This window comes from Lissotriton helveticus, assembly GCF_964261635.1.
Source record: "Lissotriton helveticus chromosome 1_1 unlocalized genomic scaffold, aLisHel1.1 SUPER_1_unloc_16, whole genome shotgun sequence".
Lineage (NCBI taxonomy): Eukaryota > Metazoa > Chordata > Amphibia > Caudata > Salamandridae > Lissotriton > Lissotriton helveticus.
Window position 1 is genome coordinate 2616822 of NW_027611655.1, and position 24560 is coordinate 2641381.

At 43.5% G+C, this 24560-nt stretch overlaps 1 protein-coding gene across 1 annotated transcript in view; it reads right to left on the reverse strand.

The window, feature by feature from the left end:
• Positions 1 to 16076: 16076 nt before the first annotated feature.
• Positions 16077 to 24560, reverse strand: part of LOC144805605 (uncharacterized) — a 74758-nt gene continuing 66274 nt past the window's right edge. Inside the window, exons 3-4 of the mRNA XM_078672129.1 lie at positions 23370 to 23534; positions 16077 to 23274 (exon numbers count right to left, since the gene is read on the reverse strand). Coding sequence (XP_078528255.1) covers positions 20604 to 22286 — 1683 coding nt within the window. The 5' untranslated portion in view covers positions 22287 to 23274; positions 23370 to 23534 and the 3' untranslated portion in view covers positions 16077 to 20603. The remainder of the gene's footprint in view (positions 23275 to 23369; positions 23535 to 24560) is intronic.

The following is a 24560-nucleotide window of genomic DNA, read 5'->3' on the forward strand; positions in this document are numbered from 1 at the left end:
GTGGGACTGTCCCCAAGGCAGGGGTCAGTGCCCACAGCCACTAGAACAGAAGGTGGGCCCCTGTTATGGCTTGACAGGGGTAGGGCAAGGTGGCACAGGCAAGGGAATGCCATATTCCAAGGGTTTAATAACCAAGATGCTGCTGGTCTCGTGAACATTGTGTCTGTGGGCGGAGGGAGCGGGACAGGGAATCAAGGAGTGAATCACGAGCCGAAGTGTGGTTGTGTATAATTCAGACCATTAGAGAACTGAACATAGGCTCAGCAGTGCGCATGTGACCTAAGAAAGTAGGAAACAAACAGAGAAAACAAATAACAGAGGTCCAACAGTCCCCAACATCTCCAGCAAAGATCGGCGTGTAAGCGCACAGATCCCACTAGAGGTGTCAGGGATGTCTTATTATAAGGGCAAACTCAGGTGATTTTCTACAACCTGCTCCTTCAAAAGTGTTTCTCAATGGTCACAAGAGCAGACGCCAGGTGTCTCCCAGGTGCACGCGGGTGTTGAAGGTGGTTTGGGTGGAAGGACGGAGGGAATTGCAGTTCAAGCAACAGTCCAGGTATTGCGCCGGCTCCTCAACCTCAAGGTGCGACTCTACACACACTGAAGGAGTCTTGTTACCAGCAGTCCTCCCAGCATCGGAGGCAGGTGAGGACCAGTTCAAGGCTGGAAGAGGCGACCTCCAGGGGCCCTAACGTGGGTGGTCCCGTGCAGGTGGGGCTGGTGATGCTGATTCTTGGCACTAGGTGAGATGCTTTCCAGTTGCTACAGGGGGCCAATGCAAAACGTGACACAGACCACAAGAATTAAGAGGGGGGCCTCAGAAGTTTACAGGTCCCAGAGTTGCCCACAGGCCTGTCACAGTTTCACGGGCCAGCAAGCACTGTTGTTGCGACATGCGGGTGGGCAGCAACTGCTTCTCTCCTCTCAGGGCTTGCAGGCGTAACCCTATGTCAGGGCCTTGATGTTGGCATTTACCAGCACCCTCTGTGTCGGCACAGCTACTCACTGTTGGGGTGGTCAGCAATTGATGCCTCACACTTTCCACTGGGTTTTATGCTGCAGGTCCAAGCCACCCACAGGCATGCCCCCGGGATCAAACAGAGACCAGGGGCACCCAATTCCATGCAGGTCTGTATCCGCCCAGCCCCCACATGGCGTAGCCATGTCGGATGAGCCCTGATGATCAGACAATCACTCCCAGCAGGGCCTGAGGTGTCTCGCACAGCCCAGTCGCTCCCGCAAGATGGCAGACCTTGATAAACCCACCAGCTTCCAGGATCCGCGATCACCCACGGGGGATCCCCTCTCGTCTGGCCCACAGAGCTGCCCCGCCTATGGAGGTGTCCAGGAAGATGCCCATGGGGAACTGCACAAACAAGCAGGTCCCGGTCCTTCAATACTGCATGAAAGGCCCATGGGATCCAGAGCAGAGACAAAACATGTCACACTCCATTTCCGTCTTCGCCGCGGCCCCTGGGAGGCTTCTTTTAGTGGTTGTCTCAGGACTCGGGTGTGAATTGTTACCACCACCAATGCCGCTATCATTTGTACTACACCCACAACCATTACTTCTCCTGTTACCATCTCCACCAACAACACCATTACCAACCACGATTACAATCATAAAAATATTAACCACTTGAAAGCCAGGCCTATTCTCTTTGCATTGATTGTTTGGTTTCTATTCAAAATATTTGGTAACTGTATTGATTGTTCTTCTTTATTGTTGCCTTTTTTCAACATGTTCTCTCTGGTTTTGCTCCTGCCTGCCCCTATGCATCTTTTCAGTCTTTGTGCTTTTGTCTTCGCCCCCAGGAAGATCCCCATTTTTTGTTGATTTCTACAGTTTTTCTCAGAGTTCCTTCATGTAAGTTTCCATTTTATACTCCTGCAAATCTTCTTATTAGCAGGATTATTGCCCTCTGTGAGAACCTATCATGAGCATATGGATTTTCGTCTAAAAATCCTTAGGGTTTCAACAAATAGAGGAGCAGGGATTCAGATTACACCCTACTGCACAGGGTAATTGGGGTGTTTGACGACTCTGTACCTCTTTCCAAAGTTGTGCCTCAGGGGGGCAAACTGATTGTACCTCACCTAATGTGTGTTGTCCTATCACTGCACCTACCAATGGCTTATCTGTCCTTGCTCCCACCTTTGTAATATCCCTTGGAGTACATGCAATAGGTTCCTTCAATTTCATGGGTCACATGCAGTTCAAATGAGGGGATACCTGCTAGTGACGGCACCAGCACAAGACATGCACCAGCGCAATTAATATTAAAGGGGCTGCCCAAGTGTCTCTGGCTCCTTCTGTTATACCATATTTCGCTGCGCACAAAGGCGTGCAGCATCATAAAGCACTATCTAAAAGAAGACCACTGGTTGATAGAAAATGCCAGGAAAGGACTGGCCATTCTACAGAAACAGATTTCTCTTTTATCATTCACATTACTTTGCCAGTTATACCCTTCTCTAGAAATGACATTTCATTTTGATAAATGCCAATTCTCCAAACCTAAAGCCTGAACCAACTTACTTGCACTTTGGGAAAAATCTGATAATTGTGGGAAATGTTGCCATTTTTCTCCAGTGAAGAGCACTCTGCGATGGTTGCTGTGATGAATAAGAGAATTGGGTCTGCCCGAAGATTACTCTAACTTGCGCCTCCATCATGTGTTGGTCCAGCCTTCTACAACTCTAATTTCTACTCTGATAAGTAACAAACTTTCATTTCCTTTACATTCTTTTCTCAAATACTTCAGTCTGAAACAACAGTTCTTAACCTGTCGTCTGCAAACCCTACTCTGGGGAATTGTGGCTATTTTGAAAATTAAATTAGATTAAAATACCAGATTAATAAAGTACATTAACATAAAAAAGAAACATGTAACATCTTTTTTTAAATGGTATATACATGTGAAGAAGTTTGAAAAAGAGGGCTAATATTTGAGATGGTACCCACAGTCCCTATATCATTCTGTCCCCCAGGTAGCATCCCTTCCCCCTCCTTTGGATCAGTTAATGGTCCTGGATCTGTCCATCCTTTTCTTTGGTGGAGCAGTTGACTGGGAGAAGATTGTGATTGTGTGCTGGTTCATTGACTGGCTAATGCTATAATGTGCACAAACACTCATGTGACAGCCGTGCTCTCGCACCATGTCGCTGATCTCATAATGACCAGTGCTGTGCCGACACCACATCAGAAATTTCATAACTTCAATCAATGATACTGTAGTGTTTAAACATTCGACGATACAGAATATTGCACTGCTAGGCACTTTCGTCTCAGCACGGGAGAATTATAGCTGATGTCCACCTTTCTGCCCAGATTTTGTTTGGTTTTTCCCAAGCACAGAGCTGTTTTCCATGGACAAGTTCCATAAGGTTTTACCTGTCCAAATGTGTCCATGAAAAACCCACAAAGTGCAGTACTGTTACTCTTTTTGCAACACCCCTTAGATCAGAAACTCCAGTTTCTGCGCAAAATCGAATTTACAAACTTGTAATGAAGGTGTTTTTGGTGTCACAATGAAGGCATGATGTAATGTCCATGCTTTGCTCAAATAACATTTGAGTTCTAAGATTGACAGCTCTATTTTGTAAAGGATGTTCTAAGTTTGGAATGAGAGTTCTAATTTGGAATTGAAAGAATTCCTTTAGAATGTAGATTGGAACAACGCTTCTAATTTGGAACGTTCGAACTATGTATGGAATGCAAATTCTACATTTGGAATGCCTCTTGCACAAAACATACATTTTTTTTAAGGTTGAAGCAGCCAGCAGCTATGTGTGATATCTTAATTTTGGGAGTAGAAAACAGTACATCCCAAGACTACATATTCCTTGTGCACGTTGACCCCCCAGGGTATCCAGAACTACCTTCTATTAAATGCATGTGAGCTCCAGGAACTCTGGCACCGCCCCTATCTGGATCTGGGTGCGGAATGTCTGTGGGTCTAATGGGAAGCACGGTAGTATGAATGAAGGTTTGAATGGTGTGAATGCCCAGTAGCAAAGGTCAAAACCTTGGCGTGGTGCTACTGCTCACAAGTTTACCCATGAACTTGTGCTAATTTGACCTGTCTTGCATGAAAGGTGAGTGCACTGTCTTTGATTTCTTTTTCTGTTCGGTTTCTTTTTCCCTGCTAATTTCTTCCAGCTTTTTTCTTTTCTCAGTTTTAACATCTACATCTCACTTCATTCTCCTTACACTTTCTTTCATTCCTTCCTTGTTTAATTCTTCTGTGGGCTGTGTGTTTCGTATTGTTTTAGTATTAATTTTGTTCTTTTATCTCATTGCCTTCCCTCGCTCCTCATTTCTTTTCTTCTTTCTAAAGTTGATTCTCAGACTTTCTCTTGTCCAGAATATATTTTCTCATTCCTTCGTCCATACTTTCTCTTTTGTTTCTTCGTCATTCTTTATGCTGTCTTTATTTTATTTTTTCATTTCTTGATCATGCGTTTTTACTTTCATCATGTAATTTTCCCTGCTCCTTATGTCATTTCTTTCCGACATCGATTTTCATGTCTTTTCTTTTCCTCACTTTATTCGCTGCTGTTTGGTTTCTCATCTTACTCAGCCATTCTTTTATTTCTTACTTGCAATTTTTTTGTGCAATTAGCAATTTGTTTATTCTAGATTTTTGCTTTTAAGAAAATACAAAGATAATATGATAGGGATGGGCATTGGGCCATCCATACTGATGCTGCAGCACCGGGAGGATGGGGGAAGTGGTGGGCCAGACCGTCATGCGCAGGTAGCCTTTCTCCAACCCTTAGCTGTGTTGTACAGCTGGGTGGAGAACAAACACAGACTCCCAGCTCCTGTCTGGGCGCCGAACCAGGAAATAGTATTCCCAGCATGAAAAAAGCCCTGGGATTGGCATCTGGGATCCTGCACAGTGGGCAGCAGTGTCTGACGTCAGAAAGATGAGGATCGGGAGCACGTGGGCAGCCGTCGGAGCAGGTAAGTGCAATTTTATATATTTTTAGTTCTGTCTTCCGTGATGTTTTTGGTTTGTTTTCCCCCTCCCCCACTTCACCACTTCGCAATGGGATCAGCCGCTACTTCGATATTCGAGTGCCTAAAAGTCCTTCAGCGTGTCTCATCAGTTCAATCGTTGTACAAAATAAACATTTATTTGAAAAAAAAACACACCTCAGACAACCCAACATCTCTCAGACCTACCACAAATCCAGAACTCATGGTGGTTGCATGAGGGAGTGGTAGTACACAATACCTGTCCACAATAAGGTTTACAACTTATTTCTAAAGACTTCCAAGTGGAAAAAACGTTCAACAAAAACAGGCAAAAAATTGATATCAAGATGGAGGGCTGATGTAACAGTAGGTGAGGGAGCGACTGTTTGGTGAGAAACTGTCTGTTGCAGGCGCCTTTAACATAAGCTAGAGGCAGTATATTTAGCTGATACCGGAAACAAGCAGATCTATAGGGTAATGCTTGAAATACTTCATTGGTGTTTCCTAAAACTTTGCTGCTCTGACTTTTTTTGTATTTTTCTACAACTGGAGGGGTTTGACTCTACAAGTCATTCACCACAGAAGCACACCTTGAGCTAGACACATAAAATACCTTACTGGAGTAACACAAACTGCTACCAAACAACAACAGATACACATGGACGTCAATTCACCATAATACCAGGGGTAGTGGCAGTGACATTACACACCCTTTGATACCCACTTTCACTCACACACTCATACTTATAGACAATAAAGAGTGTGACGCCCCAGCTGCCCCTGCGTTCCTGCCACTGAATTTGCCACCTCTGAGGCCAGGGGTCGCTAAGGCAATGCCAGGGGTAGCAGAGGGCAAGCCAGGGGTCGCAGCTTCGACCCTTAAATGACGTCCATGATCAGGCCGGCTCTAGGGCGGTGCCACCGGTGCCACCGCACCGGGTGCTGACTTTGCATGAGGGCGCCTGTTGCTATACTATATTATTTTTAAAAGGCACCCATAGCAGTGTTCCTGACCTCCAGCAATTTCCAGTCAACAATATAAATGTCAAGCCTACTCCGGGGATCGAAGTGATGTTCTTACTGAAGAGAAAGAAGTTTTGTCTAGTTGGAGTTTTGACTGGGGATGTTTTGATTCATCATAAGTTAGCGCAGAGGGTCAATATGCCTGCTGCAAAGAATGTGCATCATGCAAATCCCGAAGTGAACATAACGTAAACAGGTCAGGGGGTTACTGCTTTGTCAGAAACTTTGTTTTGTTACTTGTAGTTTATTAGTTAAAAAAACTAATAAAAACCAGTGAGCTATTAACTGTCATCAAAGAGCTGAAATGCAGACTTCAAGAATAGTTTAGAGCGTATTAATTTTTCCCCAGACTTTCAATATTCAAATGTAGTACAAAGTATTGATTTGGGTAGAAATCAATTCCAATTATTAAAGATAATCCCCAATCATGGTCTTACGTTTTAAATTCTGAGTTTGTGCTTCTCCAGATCAAGCCCACTTAAACTTTACTGCCTACCAGAATGGATGACATATAAATCTTTCCACTCTGTCTTATGCACCGTTTCCTATACATTGAATTACCCACATATGATTGGGTAATGTGTGTGAAATGTAAAGTGCTCTGACACCCTTCACTTTTATGAGTGACACTATCAATCGAATTAAATTAATCTGAGTGAGAGTGGTTATGGAGACTGTTACCGAGTGGTGGTAGTGCGGGAATTTGTAACGCAGGTGGTCATTGGGGGGCACCAAAAAACATTGTCGCACTGGGCGCCACCAGTGCTAAAGCCGGCCCTGTCCATGATAATACACAGCTCAATGGTGCATTGTGGGTGATTTTGGTACAAGAAACGTTCCCTCTTTTCTGGCACGTTTGGTGACTGCTGCCGCTGGAGTGAAGGCCTGGAGGCCTGCAGGATACATGTGCCCTGCTGGTGGGACATGTGTAGTGCCTACTCTGGCTGTCAGGGCGCATTATCACCCTGGCAACACATTTCATGTGTCTCTGAGTTCAGGAAACAGGAGAAAAAACTGGGCAAAAGTACCCACGAAAGACCCTGTGTTCAATAGGAGAGAAGCAGAGAGACACGTAAAGAAAGGTACTGCTTTCATAAGATCAAAAGAATATTGAAAGCCTCGCACCTGTCCATGGAGGTGACAATCTCTGGGCAGAGCTTCTCGGCACTGCAAGGACTGTATCCATAAAAAGAGGACTGGGCAGTAAACCGTGGAGCTACACCTCCACCCACAACGCCAATGCCTCACCCCGGATCAAATTATCCACGTGGCCAATTAAGGTGATAAATGGGAGAAAAAATATCTCTGCAATTAGATATACATTTGCAGTAAAGAGCCTGGTCATTTCATATCCACATCATCTTTCTCCATTCTGGGGGGCACAAGCTCATCGTTGCATGTTGCAAGGGTGCCATACCCAACTTGAATCAGTAATTTTACCAAGCAACTCGTACCCAGGCACATGGTCTACCGTGAAGCTCATCTTGAGAATCCACTGATGCATTTTACAATTTTAGACTCACTGATGCCTATTCTAGCTTGGGGGCCATTAATGCCTATTATAGAATGAAGGCGATTGTTATCTGTTACTAGTTGAGACCCATTAACACTGATTACAGCTTGAATCACATTAATATCTCTTAAACCTTGAGGCTGATTGATGCCCAGAGCTGCATGAGGCCTATGAGGCCTTTGAGCGTGTCACAGCTCGGGGCCTAATAAAGGCAATTACATCTTCAGGCCTACTGCAGCCTGTTACAGCTCGCTGCCCATTTGATTCATATTACAGCTTCATACCCATTGCGGCCTGTTACAGCACACTGACCCTTGATAAATGTTACAGCTCGGGACCCATTGCGGCCGGTTACAGCTCGGTGTCTATTGATTCATGTTACAGCTCGGGATCCACTGAGACCTGTTACAGCTCGCTGCCCATTGATATATATATATATATATATATATATTACAGTTTAGGACATTCTGATGCCAGTTCCTGGTCGCTGCCCATTTATACATGTTACAGCTTGGGATGCACGATGCACTGAGATCCAGGGGCGTAACACAGGGCCCCGCAGCCCAGCGTTGCGGGGGGCCCCGAGCAGCAGGGGGCCCCCTCAGCACAGACTGAGCTACAAATTCACCAGTTTAAATGACTGGTAAAGTGAAACTTGGATTTTTGTAGATTTTTACAATATGTGATCCACTAATCCCTTTTCTCAAATTAACGATAAGCTATTAGAGAAGCCAAAAGCATATTTGCAATAACAAGTAAGCAAAAACTGTTCCTCCCCAGTCATTTGTAAGCTTTATAGCACACTATGAAATTCATGGTTTTAAAAGTAAGCCTATATAAAAAAAAAAGTGTCTTAGTGGAAACTGAGCAAATTTATCTTATCCATTTGTTGTTAAAATTCATCCTGCACCTCTTGTTCTGCCGTCATCTCTGCAAAATCCGCACAGTCTCCGCATCTCATCCACTTACACTCAGCTACAGCGCTAGCATTATTTCACCAAACTGATAGAATCCGCAAGCAGCCCATGTTTACAAAGCAAGCTACCCCATTTCAAATGGTTCGATTGAAGGTAGATGGGTCACCCAATAAGACACTTGGGGCCCAATTACAAGTAGGACACATTCCGGGTTTTAAAATTGCTTGAGGTGTTGGTTGCAAGGGCAGCGAAGACTGATCCCTTGTCCCTGCTTTTGTCAGCAGGTAATACTCCCCCCCCAACTAGGACACATTTTAATCCTTCCCTCCCAAGCAATATTTTAGGAGTCTGTGAGAGAAAACATTGGGACGGCCAATAAGTCAGACATTTTTACCTGAAAGTGCATCGATTGGCAAATTTGTGTCTGTGGTATTGTAAATTGGTGAGTGACAAATCAAAAAAATAGTCAATGTGTGATTAAATGAATGCAAAGATGAGTGACCATGTTAATGGGTGAGTATTAATTGAGTGGGTGGCATCATACATCCATCCAACCATTCACTCAATTCAATTCAATTCAATTCAATTCAAATGATCTTTATTCGGAATTTTGATACATCCATAAAAGTACATACAGAATGAAACACATTAAAAGCACATAAAACCTATAAAAAGTTAAAAACAAAATTTCTAATTGGGTTTTAAGCAGCATAAATATCATAAAGTGCATTATACATATGAAGAAACATTAGTTCATTAGTATATTTTTACCATGGATTTCGGTTTATCTATTCCTAAAATAATCATACAGATCCAAACAGACATATAAAAGTTTCTTTGTGCAAATTGTATCCGAAAGGTAAAGTGCAATATGCATTCACCTAAGAATAATCATACAGATCCATACACACATATAAATGTTTCTTAGTGCAATTTGTATCAAAATGGTAAAGTGCAATGTGCGTTCAAATATAATACCATTATCCATTATGCTTGTTCCATACTTGCCCTTGATCTCACACAGACTTTTATAAAACAGCTTACAGTATGAATGATCTCATCTGTTGACAACATTTGTAGGAACCTAAATGCCATATTAAAATCCCTTAAGTTGTGTTTACGGAGAATCGGCAATAAGTAATGGCGGGTATATAAATTATAATGGCCACAGAAAAGGAAATAATGCAGCAAACTTTGTTTCCCACCTACGGAGCAGGGACAATCCAGCTCTTCTAAGCTTTTGTTATAGCCAAGGGGGAAGCTAAGCAAGTTAACAATGCTTCCGTCCCGGAACTTAAACAAAAGGCTCCGGTTCCATCTTCCTTTTGGTGTTGTTAAATATCTGCATGGCCTGTTTAAGTTGTTATTTCCTGATTCTGTAAGTGACAAATATTTAATAACAACGGGTTTTACAAATTCGGATCTTATTCGTTCCTCTTTGTATAAATCAAGTAATGCCCGTTTTACACTGTTCTTATGATTGGGGGTAATGGTATTAGGGGAACTGAACAAAGAGCCATATCCCACACTCAGCAAGCTATTCTTAACAGCACTTAACCAGGGTATATGGTGGGATCTTTCGTGTAATAGACAATCAGATATTATGCTGCGTGTTAAAGATGCTGCTGGGTTTGACCATATTTTTATCCAAAAAAGCGCGGGCCTAGATCTAATAAAATCCACAATATATGGCAACCTCAGTTCGCTGTGACAGATAAATGTGGGAGCACAAGGGACACCCCCCAGCACCTTTCTACAAAATCTATTTTCTTCCGATTGGAGAGACGTAATATTGCAGTATCCCCACACTTCTGCTCCATATGTACCGGTGGGATGACATTGGGTACGATAAATATTGAGCAAGGGGGTGATAACGTCGGCCAATTTGGGTTGTCGGAGGGATAAAATTGAATTGATTGACTTCCCAATTTTATTTCTCGCAAAGGCAACATGTGGCTGCCATGAGCCTGTATTGGAAAATAGTAACCCTAAGTAAGGAAAGGTGCTAGTGCATTTTAGTATATTGTCACCTGACTTAATTGAGGTAATATTGTATTTTTTAGGTCCACAATTCATAATATAAGATTTTTTAAAATTAGTGTTTAGGCCCAAATTGGACATAAAATCAACAAACCCAGTAATTAAAATGCGCAAGGCATTCGGGGTGCGCCCCATTAATACTGCGTCATCCGCATAGAGTAGGGTAGTAATGGGGGAACCGTTTACAATTGGTACGTCCTTAGTAGTCTTACTCAGAGTGCAGCTCAACCCATTAATATATAGAATAAAAAGCAGTGGGGCGAGTACGCAGCCTTGTCTAACTCCTCTGCTAATTAAAATATCATCAGATAATTCGCCATCATTATTGATACGTACTCTCGCCTTTAAATCTCTATGTAAATATGAAAGGAAATATACCAGTGATTCATCCAAACCATAATCAAGCAAAAGTGACCACAACCTAGAACGATTAACATAATCAAAAGCGGAACTCAAATCCATGAAACCTAAATAAAGCGGGGACTTTTTAACAATTATATATTTGGCCATAATCAGATTCAAATTAAGACATTGTTCAACAGTGCCCACGTGACTTCTAAATCCCAATTGACTGTAGTGTAAAACATTATTATCCTCCGCCCAATTCCTTATCCTTTTAAAAATTACTCTTCCAAGGACCTTTAGTGTGTTATCGATCAGTGAGATCGGGCGGTAACAAGCAGGGTCCGCCCTGTCACCTTTTTTAAAAATCGGTACGATGACACTGTTCGACCAAGATTCGGGGATGGAGCTATCAGTCAAATTGTTAAATAGGTTACATAATAATGGGGCCCAGAAATTAATTTCAGATTTAATCTGATCAATAGAAAGGCCATCCGGGCCGGGAGCTTTATTACTAGCACTCTCAAATATAGCATCCTCGACCTCAGGTAATAAAAAGTTCAGTTGTTCAGCTGTACTGGATGGGGAGACAATATCTAGAGAAGTGGATGATATAGCATAGATTTTAGAGAAATGCTCTGCCCACACCTCGCCAGTTATGTTACAGTTGATTGGTTGGATATTAGATCCAAAAGATCTGAGGGACTTGACTTCTCTCCAGAAACCTGTCGTGTCTTTTAATGAGGCAGTACGTGTGAGAGTTTCCCAATGATTAATCACTAGGGCCTCAGATCTAGTGCGAAGCACAGATTTGTATTTAGATCTTAATTCTCTCACAAGTTGGACATCCCTAGGGTTAGTTTTTAAGGCCGCCCTAAGGTCCCTATTAGCCTTAGAACAGGAGGAGTCAAACCAGCGTGGGCCATGATCTATATTGGGCCTAGCTGGTTTAGAGGATTCTCTTTTAATAGCCCCACAGAGATTACCAAAGGCAACAACCACATCGTCACCTGGGCTAGTGTACGACAGACAAGTCTCTACCATCTGAGGGTGTTTTTTAATTACTCTAGCTAAAATATCTTTATTGTCCACCCCTTTCCATATTAGTCTGAGTTTATCAGTAGACAATGACAGAATTTGTGCCCCAGTCTCAAATCTCACAGCAGCCTTCGGGATCTGTGGATTGTCAAAGTATATTCTAAGCGGATAGTGGTCACTATATGCGGAACAAATGACTTCTGCTTTTAAAATTATATCACTCAATATTGGGCAAGTAAAAATATAATCTATCGTGGAGGAGCAGCCCTGGCCTATATATGTAGGTGTTAATATATTATTAAAGCTAGAACCAGCAATTTCCATTGCGTTTACTAGGTCACGGGAGGCTAGATGGTTTTTCAACTCTTCACCGTTTCTACATATAGGACTATCACGATACATGTGAGCATTGAAATCCCCTCCAATGCAAATGCCATCAAAGGGCCCATACTTCTGCCCTTCCGTAATTTCGTCAATAAAGTTAAACAATAACGTAAAATTGTCATTGGGGCGAGTGACAAAGTCATTATTATAAAAATTAATTATACAAAGTGTCATCCTTTTAGTGTACTTCATAGCCATAAAACATTTACCCGGTGTGGGGATTAATTTTGTTTGTACCCCAGATTTTATTTTAGTCCAGATGGATAAGTCCCCACGGGGGCGACCCTTAGGTGAGGGAGAAGCCTGTAGATTATAGCAACAAAAGCCCTCCATTGAGGGTGTAGTAGTGCACCAAGTCTCTTGTAGCATCAAAATGTCACAGTTGTTATTAACCCAGTCTAACCATTCTTTGATTTTCAATTTAGAGTTAAGACCCGCTATGTTCCAGCTTACGAGGGATATATCAGAATCCTGGAGCATTAGTCTATGATTCAAGGGTTTTTCTCTAACTGCAGTCCATTGCATGGGTTGTGAGACAATCAGGGTTTCAATAATAGGTGCCAGTGATGATTCGGCTGGGTTAGATGTTGTGGGTCAGTCTAACATATCCAAATCTGACAGAGGGGCAAATCTATTTACCATATTGAATGGAAATGAGGCCGGTTGGAATTGCATAGGGGGTGGCTGAAAGTGCATAGGTGGTGGATGAAACTGCATTAAGGGTGGCCGAGATTGCATTAGCGATTGTCTGTAGAAGTAACTCAAGGGTAACATGGTTACAACAGTAGAGATAGCAGAGCAGTTACCATTTCTACTGAGTAAATGTCTTACAGTTCCGGGGTTCTTAAAATCGAGAACTATACAGTCACCTTCCTTATCTTTATGTAAGGGCCCAACCCAAGACACCCTGCGAGCCGATAGGATCTCTCTTGAGATGTCATGACAGACACCTTTGTGCTTAGTTAGCCAATCTATGCTTTTATTCCGCAGTTGTACCCATGATTCCCCCTGATCCTCCCTCAACGGTGGTATTCCTGCAAGGACCAGGACAAAAGGACAAGCATCCGGTGGCAGATGTAATACAGGCCCTTGATGTTTAAAAGGCCTGATAGACCCAGCTTCCCCAGTGCTTTTATTGCTAGCAGCAGTTGATCTTATTGCTGTAATCGTTTGGGTCGAGCCTTTATAGTGAGTAATGTTTTTATTGGTAGTAGCAGAAGGGACAGTTTTTCTGGGTGCAGGTATTGGAATAGATTTAGGCGGTAAATTAGATATTGCCGAGTTCTTCCTTTCATTGGCGGGTCGGGGTTGAATTGTAGATGGTACAGTAGACTGTTGTAATGTTCCAGGGTTACTTGAGCTCCCTCCCGGTAAGGGGGAAGCTTCCTGTTTCTTTAGTGACAGTGTGTTGCTTACAGATTCAAGTTCTTTTAAGAGACGGTCAGCTCTGATTTGATCCAAGACAACAGACCCCTTTCTTTTTGCTTCTTCGTTTTTAACCAGGTTATCTAGTCTGTCAAGTCTTTTAAAAACATTATTAAACTGGTAGATCATTTGTTTCTCGAGTCGATTAAAAATAGTGTCAACTATAGTTTCTATCAAATTCCCATTCTGTTTCGTAAGATGATAATTGTCTCCCATTAATGTTGTTTGGGTCCATATCGTGTTGGAAGTCCCGTTTGAATTAGTGGTAATTACAGCAGGGATATCATCTGCATCCACGAAATCTTTATCCACATCAACAGACTAATTTGCATATAGCCAAGTTCTGAGCTGGGATGGTGCAGTGAGCTAAAAAACGGTGATGGATCAAGCCCTGATCTTTGGACTGGGTAAGAGTGGTCTGCTTAATTCAGGCACTCTGTTCATCACCACCCCCTTTTCTGAATCATTTTGTCCACCATAAGCGTGGAAGGGTATACTCAGATGTGAGTCCCTTGCTCATTGCACCATCAGGATTCAAGCAAGCCGGGCCGACGAGGCTGAAATGCCAGAAACCGGTCCCCGGTAGCTTGTTTCCTTCCCAGTATAAGAATTGGCTTGGTAGTTTGGTCTGCCCTGTTCCCATGATGCACTGGGCCAGGGACAGACTAATTTGCATATAGCCAGGTTATGAGCTGGGATGGGGCAGTGAGCTAAATAACGATGATGGATCAAGCCCTGATCTTTGGACTGGGTAAGAGTGGTCTGCTTAATTCAGACACTCTGTTCATCACCACCCCCTTTTCTGAATCGTTTTTGGCCACTATAGGTGTGGCAGGGTATACTCAGACATGAGTCCCTTGCTCACTGCTCCATCAGGATTCAAGCAAGCCGGGCCGACGAAGCTGAAATGCCAGAAACCGGTCCCCAGTAGCTTGTCTCCTTTCTGGTGAAGAATTGGCTTGGTAGTTTGGTCTGCCCTGTTCCCATGATGCACTGGGCCAGGGACAGACTAATTTGCATATAGCCAGGTTGTGAGCTGGGATGGGGCAGTGAGCTAAATAACGGTGATGGATCAAGCCCTGATCTTTGGACTGGGTAAGAGTGGTCTGCTTAATTCAGACACTCTGTTCATCACCACCCCCTTTTCTGAATCGTTTTTGGCCACTATAGGTGTGGCATGGTATACTCAGACATGTGTCCCTTGCTCACTGCTCCATCAGGATTCAAGCAAGCCGGGCCGACGAGGCTGAAATGCCAGAAACCGGTCCACGGTAGCTTGTCTCCTTTCTGGTGAAGAATTGGCTTGGTAGTTTGGTCTGCCCTGTTCCCATGATGCACTGGGCCAGGGACAGACTAATTTGCATATAGCCAGGTTCTGAGCTGGGATGGGGCAGTGAGCTAAATAACGGTGATGGATCAAGCCCTGATCTTTAGACTGGGTAAGAGTGGTCTGCTTAATTCAGACACTCTGTTCATCACCACCCCCTTTTCTGAATCGTTTTTGGCCACTATAGGTGTGGTAGGGTATACTCAGACATGAGTCCCTTGTTCACTGCTCCATCAGGATTCAAGCAAGCCGGGCCGACGAGGCTGAAATGCCAGAATCCGGTAGCTTGTCTCCTTTCTAGTGAAGAATTGGCTTGGTAGTTTGGTCTGCCCTGTTCCCATGATGCACTGGGCCAGGGACAGACTAATTTGCATATAGCCAGGTTCTGAGCTGGGATGGGGCAGTGAGCTAAATAACGGTGATGGATCAAGCCCTGATCTTTGGACTGGGTAAGAGTGGTCTGCTTAATTCAGACACTCTGTTCATCACCACCCCCTTTTCTGAATCGTTTTTGGCCACTATAGGTGTGGCAGGGTATACTCAGACATGAGTCCCTTGCTCACTGCTCCATCAGGATTTAAGCAAGCCGGGCCGACGAGGCTGAAATGCCAGAAACCGGTCCCCGGTAGCTTGTCTCCTTTCTGGTGAAGAATTGGCTTGGTAGTTTGGTCTGCCCTGTTCCCATGATGCACTGGGCCAGGGACAGACTAATTTGCATATAGCCAGGTTCTGAGCTGGGATGGGGCAGTGAGCTAAATAACGGTGATGGATCAAGCCCTGATCTTTGGACTGGGTAAGAGTGGTCTGCTTAATTCAGACACTCTGTTCATCACCACCCCCTTTTCTGAATCGTTTTTGGCCACTATAGGTGTGGCAGGGTATACTCAGACATGAGTCCCTTGCTCACTGCTCCATCAGGATTCAAGCAAGCCGGGCCGACGAGGCTGAAATGCCAGAAACCGGTCCCCGGTAGCTTGTCTCCTTTCTGGTGAAGAATTGGCTTGGTAGTTTGGTCTGCCCTGTTCCCATGATGCACTGGGCCAGGGACAGACTAATTTGCATATAGCCAGGTTCTGAGCTGGGATGGGGCAGTGAGCTAAATAACGGTGATGGATCAAGCCCTGATCTTTGGACTGGATAAGAGTGGTCTGCTTAATTCAGACACTCTGTTCATCACCACCCCCTTTTCTGAATCGTTTTTGCCCACTATAGGTGTGGCAGGGTATACTCAGACATGAGTCCCTTGCTCACTGCTCCATCAGGATTCAAGCAAGCCGGGCCGACGAGGCTGAAATGCCAGAAACCGGTCCCCGGTAGCTTGTCTCCTTTCTGGTGAAGAATTGGCTTGGTAGTTTGGTCTGCCCTGTTCCCATGATGCACTGGGCCAGGGACAGACTAATTTGCATATAGCCAGGTTCTGAGCTGGGATGGGGCAGTGAGCTAAATAACGGTGATGGATCAAGCCCTGATCTTTGGACTGGGTAAGAGTGGTCTGCTTAATTCAGACACTCTGTTCATCACCACCCCCTTTTCTAACATCAACTTGTGACAGGAGTCACAGGGCTTGAAGCTGGTCCAACGATGGGACATCCCTTGTGCTACCAGAAGTGGAAGACTCAAAAAAAGAGGTAGACAAAAGTCGAAAAAGGGTTTAGTCAAAAACTGACTAAGAGGTTGGCTCTCTCCGGATCTGCGCTGGCTGGAGCAGAAGAAAGAAAGAACTGACGTCAGCGTGCAGGTGGGGCATCTTAAGTAGACACTGCGATGTCATCCCGGCGCCTACGACACAGGACACAGAGTCAACCGACGCCACCTACAGAAGCGCAGGGGTACTGCTAAGAAAAAAATTCTCTGGATCCAGTCTGAAACCTGGGGGTAATTTTAAGGTAAGGAATCTATAACTAATAGTCTCTACCAGATACAAGCATCCTTGGACCAGTTTCAGGGTAACACCCCGCATCAACCAGGCTAGCTTGAATCCAGTGGCAAAGTAAGCAAGGGGCCCCATGTCCGTTGTACCCTGCCAACTGAGGGAAAACAAAGCAAACACAAGGAGATGATGGACGGACGGCTGAAACTTTTCAGAAACTCACCCCCAGTCACAGATCTGGGTTGAATCCATCATCGTTCTTTAACTCACTTCGCCACCCGAGTTCAGGCCCAGCCATATGCAAACCAGTCTTGACCATGTGCCTCATGGGAACAGTCCAGACCGAACTGCCAAGTCAGGTCTCAACTGGACCGGAAACAAGCATCCTGGGATTCAAGCTAGCCTGGCTGATATGGGGTGTTACCCCGAAACCGGTCCCAGTTGCTTGTTTCTGGTCCAGGGAACACCTGGCTTGGCGAGCATTGGATCAATGCAAGGACGAGGTAGCATTCACTGGCATTTTTATGAAAAGTGCAGGCTTGTTATAAAACTGGCGATTTTTTTCGCACATAGCTAAATCCTGAAGGGTCTGAATGTCAATGCTCCCAAATATAATCATGCCCTGGGGAAACAGTGGCCCAAACTCTGTCGGCGAGCACAAGCTAGTCAGGATAGATGTGTTGCAGCAGTCAGTACTATGTTGTGACTTGGACATAGCCTATTGCTTGGGTCAGGCGATTGACATGAGTGTGGAACTTCGGTGCACTGCCTGGATTAGGTCTATATGCTTCTCTAAAGATACCCAAGCATCATTAATGGACAAGCTATTCGATGGCTCTCAACTTTTAAGCAAGAAAGTGGACTGTGCCCCAGACAGATTCCTTGGGTCTGTCTTCCTCCGCCACGCAATTTCATCACAAATCTCGTCCCCTTTTGGCTACCGTAGAGTTTTTCAACTCTGCCAGCGCCAGACCCTGCTGCAAACCCAGCAGGTCTCCCAGTTCTTTCATGGCCATGGCACACAAAGGCAACTTCCAGGACATTATGCCACTGAGGGACCTGCTGTTACAGCTGGCACAGCCGCAAAACCTCTTTGTGCCCTTCCAGACACTCACTCACCCTATGGTAGGCAGTATCCAACATTTTCTCCAGTGAATCAGATTATGCCAGTGGCAGACCCCTCTCCCTATCCCACCCAGACTTAACAGTGGCGACGGATGTATTACGTCTGGGATGGAAAGGCCATATGGGAGACAGAGATTAGGGAACCCTCGTCACCGGCAGAGACCCAACTCCACAACAAGCTGTTGGAGTTGCGAGCATTTCACTTGGTGGTGAAGATCTTCCGGCCCACCATCACAGGAGGGTCGGTGCAGCTTCTCACAGACAAGACAGTCAATGTCGGTGGTCTCATCAGGAAGTATCACACTTGAACTTGTTTGACAGCGAGCCGAGGATTCACTGGCTGCAGTTGTTTGGTCCGACGAACGGGCGCTGGAACTGCTTAGATGAATGTGAGTTCCTCCCAGGTACGCTGCCTCGAGATACAGAAGAATCCTTACTGGGTTGTATTGAATATAGTTGAGAAGCATATTGGAGAGATCTACCGTCCTGATGAGAACCATGGTAATTAACTGGAACGGTCGAAACATTAACTATACAGGGATTATTTAATATAAATTATGTCTTCTAAAAATAGCATTTGCTTAACCTGTATTGTACAAAAGTATTTACAGCCCCGTTTCTGTGTACAAAATGTGGATCGGACAGTTTTATCATCATATCACTTTCATCTTGAGCACTGCGCAGTCATCACTCAACAATTTATATATACACTTGCTGCTGGGAATACAATTAGAATTTTTGGAAATGAAAAGGCCTCATCTGAATTCTAATCATGATAAAAATGGTGAATTAATATCTTCCCAGGGCCTGCATATGTGACACAGACCTGTGAGATAATGTACTCATAGACCTCTGTAGTTGTTCACAGTGCGCATGGGAAGTGCTTCTATGCGTCTACGCTTGTCACTTCTGTAGCAGAATGATGTTGACACTGAGCTGCATGATGTCTCCTACTCTGCTTTATAGTTGGAGGACCCAGTCTGGTGTGTGGGGAATATTTACAAAGTGAGGAATCTGCAGGTAAAGGAGTAGCAACCAGAAAGAGTGTTACCAAAGGCAAGTGACTGGTGTGTTAGGATTTCTTGCTGTTGTATATTAACTCTTTTTGGGTGGTGAACTCCGCTGGCGGAGTTTTCTGTACTCCGCGGAGCTCGCGTAGTTCCTAAAAACTCAGCTCCTTGGAGCTTGCGCTCTTAAATGCCATGTGCCGGAGCGAGGAAATTCCACCTCCTGATGAGATTTTTCCTTGCTCGCGCTCGCCAAGGTCAAGTTGGCGAGCGAAATCAACCTCCTGGTGAGATTTCTCAAAGCGGGTTGTCGGATTTCTCAATGCAAGTGGTCGCGGCAGGTCACAACCACTCGCATTGAGAAACCTTCCTTCGCATTGACAAAGCTGCCGCTTGAGTAGAAGCAGCTGCATCCTCTTGTGCTGCACATGGTGCCTTTCGCGATTATTTTTACAGGGCGGGACAAACACCAGGAAATCAAAATCGCCACGAACGGCATGACCCTTACGCACTCCGCTGCTTGCGGCACTCCGCGTAGACCGCCACAGTTTTTTTGTCACTTCGCGGAGTTCTTTATTATGAACTCCGCCTAGGCTTAATCTTCTTATGAAAATATAGATATCAGTCAAATGTTAAGAAACAAGGGTGAGTAGAAACCTTTGGGTGGAGTAAAATTTATGACATTAATATTATGATTTTTTGGGCAATTAGTTGATTTTTGCAAGCACTAACACTTCTCTGTGTCAAGTAAAGACCTTGATGAGTTTTGTAACTTTCAGATACTCAAATTGCGGATTTTGTTGCAATTAAAAAATGTCAAGGCCTGAAATTTCTTTGGAGGTTGCATGTGGGCAACCTAAGTTATCCTGCAAGAGTTTCTTGATGAATCCTATTGCAACTACAATATGTGCTCTCTCATGTAAAGTCAGGTTGTTAGAAGCTTTTCTGCAACTCAAGATATGCCTTACTTTTCACCTGGTGTGGACGCATTTTTCATGTTTAGTGAGGTCTCCTTTCTGAGTATAACGTTTCTGGCTTTCCCCTCCTGTATAAGGCTTTAGTCCAGTGTAAATACTCTCAAATGAAGTTACATTGTATTCGAGACTAAACCTTATCTGACATTCAGAACACACATAAGGCTTTTTTCTCCCGTGTGAGTTCGCTCATGACAAGTGAGAAGTCATTTGTAGCCAAATCTTTGCTTGCATTTCGAGCACTCATAAGGTTTTTCCCCAGAGTGGGATCTCTCATGAAGCATAACACTGTCTTTCAGATTCAAGCTTTTATGGCATAAGGATTTCCTCCAGTGTGGAGTTTCTCATGGTGAGATAGCGTTTTTCTCTGCAGCTTTTCTGGCGTTCAGAGCACTCATAAGGTTTTCATCAGTATGGAGTCGCCAATGGTTGGTGAGGCTGTGCCAATCAAATAGGAATTTCTGGCATTCACCGCATTGGTAATGTTTTCCCCCTGTGTGCGTCTGCTCATGTAGAGTGAGATTGAGTTTAAAATTGATGCTTTTCTGGCATTCGGAGAACTGAATTATTTTGATGGTGTGTTTTCTTATGGCACTTGTAACCATCTCTACCTCTGAATCTTTTCTGACATTTAGAGCACTGATAATTTGTTTTCTCCAGTGTGGATTCTCACATGTGCAGTGAGATTAGATTTACGGCTGAAATATTTTTGACATTCGGAGCACTGATAAGGTTTTTCCCCAGTGTGGATTCTTATATGCTGAGTGAGACTGCTTTTGTCACTGAAACATTTCTGGCATTCAGAGCACTGATAAGGTTTTTCCCCAGTATGGATTCTTATATGCTGAGTGAGACTGATTTTTTCACTGAAACATTTGTGGCATTCAGAGCACTGATAAGGTTTTTCCCCAGTATGGATTCTTATATGCTGAGTGAGACTGCTTTTGTCACTGAAACATTTCTGGCATTCAGAGCACTGATAAGGTTTTTCCCCAGTGTGGATTCTTATATGCTGAGTGAGACTGCTTTTGTCACTGAAACATTTCTGGCATTCAGAGCACTGATAAGGTTTTTCCCCAGTATGGATTCTTATATGCTGAGTGAGAGTGATTTTTTCACTGAAACATTTGTGGCATTCAGAGCACTGATAAGGTTTTTCCCCAGTGTGGGTTCTTATATGCTGAGTAAGATTGCTTTTTACACTGAAACATTTGTGGCATTCAGAGCACTGATAAGGTTTTTCCCCAGTGTGGGTTCTTGTATGTTGAGTGAGACTGCTTTTGTCACTGAAACATTTCTGGCATTCAGAGCACTGATAAGGTTTTTCCCCAGTGTGGAATCTCACATGTGCAGTTAGATGTGATTTACGTCGGAAATCTTTTGGGCATTCAGAGCACTGATAAGGTCTTTCCCCAGTGTGGGTTCTTATATGCTTAGTGAGACTGAATTTGTTTATGAAACATTTCCGACATTCAGAGCACTGATAAGGTTTTTCCACTGAGTGGGTCCTTGTATGTTCAGTGAGTCTGATTTTGTAACTGAAACATTTATGGCATTCAGAGCACTGAAAAGGTTTATACCCACTGTGGGTTCTGATATGCCGAGTGAGACTGCTTTGGTCACTGTAACATTTCTGGCATTCAGAGCACTGATAAGGTTTTTCCCCAGTGTGGGTTAATGCATGTCGAGATAGGCTCGGTTTGTTACAAAACCTTTCCTGGCATTCAGAGTACTGATACGGATTTCCCCTAGTGTGGGTCCTTGTATGTAGAGTGAGTCCTCCTTTGTCACTGAAACATTTCTGGCATTCAGCGCACTGATAAGGTTTTTCGCCAGAGTGGAATCTCATATGTTTAGTGAGTTTAGATTTACGGCAGAAACTTTTTTGGCATTCAGCGCACTGGTAAGGTTTTTCCCCAGAGTGGGTTAATGCATGTTCATATAGAGTCGCTTTGAAACTAAAACTTTTCTGGCATTCAGAGCACTGATAAGGTTTTTCCCCAGAGTGGGTTAATGCATGTTCATATAGACTCGGTTTGACTCTAAAGCTTTTCTGGCATTCGGAGCACTGATAAGGTTTTTCCCCAGTGTGGATTCTCATATGCTCAGTGAGATAAGATTTACGCCTGAAACTTTTTTGGCATACTTTGCACGGAGAGTGGGTTTCCCCAGTGTGGATTCTCATATGCTCAGTGAGATAAGATTCACGCCTGAAACTTTTTTGGCATACTTTGCACTGAGAGTGGATTCCCCCAGTATGCATTCTGTCAAATTCTGTGAGATAAGATTTATGGCTGTGTCTTTTTTGGCACATGTAACTTTTTCCCCCAAATTAGGTTATTTTGCCTTCATCGAGGTGGTTTTGAACACTGAATTTGGTCTCACAGTCTGTATTTTTATAAGGTGTATACCTAGAGTTAATATCTCTACGTTTAGTTTTCTCGTGCTTATATGCCACGGTAAGAGGGAACCCGATTTTAGAGTCAGGCTTGTTTAGATAATGTTCAGCATTTATCTCTAAAAGAAATTGTGTGCAATCTTCTTAACACTTGAATTGAGCAAACTATGTCTGGAAGCAGCCCTGTAACACCTGTCGAAATGTTTCTAGCAGATAATAGTCTTTAGGTTATAGCCTATCCGGCAGCAACTTATTTTGTGACTGAAGATTTTCTCAAATTTATTTGTATAGGTTCTTAGCAATGCAGTGATAAGGTGTTAGTCTGATATTTAATGATTAAACTGATAAGTACCTTTTTGCACTGACGTAATGGCAGTAACTGAGGGTGTTAGAACGTGCACAGTACTATTGTGGATCACCAGTCGCAGAACATCGGTTCCTTTGACCCTTTCTTTGTTTGGTGTAAGGTTAAGATTTATAGTTCTGAAGACGAGGATGTATTTACATGACCTATAGCGCAACTGTGCTCATTTAATCCATTTTTACCTTTAACAGTTTTACATATCACTCACGCACAGCAGATAATGGTGAGGCAATTTACATAGAATTACAGAACAGTACACAATAAAAAGGAAACAATCTGAGATGGTTATGAACACAATAAAGTGGTGAATTTTTATGGTTTTCGCAAGAGTAAGCAGAGTGGGTCGTGGTTTTCTTCCCTGAGGCAGATAGTCTCAAACTGGTGTAACTGGTTAAAAACGGTTGTTGAACAAAGGTGACTTTCCAATCTTTCGGTTGTTAACGTGTCAGCTTCGGAGTCTTCTCTCAGCGTCTTTTCTTTGATGGTCTGCAGAGGAAACCTTTTGTTATATCTTTCTTTTATGCAGTGTGTGCTTCCTCTCTGGAATTACATGATGTTTTAGATGAACGTTATTCTGTGCACAGATATGGCTTTGCTCTGGGTTAATGAAATGCTAAATTATAGACTTCACTTACAGGTATAGTACTTTCCTCAGCTCCCACTTCCTCGCCACACCTAGATTCTGGAAATTGTTTAAACTTAGAATGCTGGATGTCCTTCAGTTTTTCAAAATAATCCTTCTTATGGACTTTAGTTGCCTGGTGCTAAATCTTGCTTTCTTCGTCAGTAATTTCAATCACCTATAGTATAAAAATTAAATAGTTAATACATGAAAATTTCCCAAAATATAATTTACAAGCCAAATCAATGCAGAGTTGCAGAATTTTGAAAATATTGAGCTGTTTTTCAAACAGAGCAGAGTGTAGAATTGTAGCCTGAGAGTACTTGGATGTAGGAGTGAGGATTTATAGAATTTCCAACATTTTATTAAGCTCACAAAGGATACATGCACCCTATGGACTTGTAACATAGAATCCCAAAGGCAGAAATTAAAGTCATAAGCACTGGCGCCAAACAGATATTTAAAAAAGCATACTATTTATTAATTTTTTATGTAGATTTCTGGGACGGGAATTTCCCCTCCATGGACAACAGGCGTTTCCCCCTGCCCTGAGTTACCACCTACTTGTATCTGGTATCCTGACTTTTGAGTTTGGCCTCTGCCGCACACAAATCTATTGTGTATTGCGAGGACTATGCCTAGACCTATCCCTCAACTATGGTCCAGAGTATGAATCAAGAGCAATGAAATTAAGGAGTACTTTCATGTGCTCATTTTATTCCACCTGATTACCAGTTGTTGGGTTTTTCTGCACCTGGAAGTACCGGGTGCAGAAAAACAGGACACACTTTTTTTCCAGACAGGAAAATTAGACTGAAAAGACGCACAAGACTCTGGGTGCAGCAGAAGCAGCGAAGACTTATGCTGTTTTTTTTTTTACAAACTATGGAAATCACACAATTCTTCCCTTTGTTAGACATTTCTTTAACCTTCCCTCCCCTGCTTCACCCATCGCCCCCCAACCAACCACATGCACTTATCTACCACCTGCTTAAAACTAGTGGTAAATAAAAGCAGAAAAACACTATGAAATAGTGAATGGCTTGTGGTTTGACAGGCAGAAGAATCTGTTCCTCGTGGCAACTCCCCTGTCCATGGCGTCAAACTTGTGACTGCATGTTACTGGGGTAAATATGCCACAAAGTTTTAAAAAAAACAATTGCATGAGATTTTTCTGCCACACCAGTACTATGCAACTTCTAAC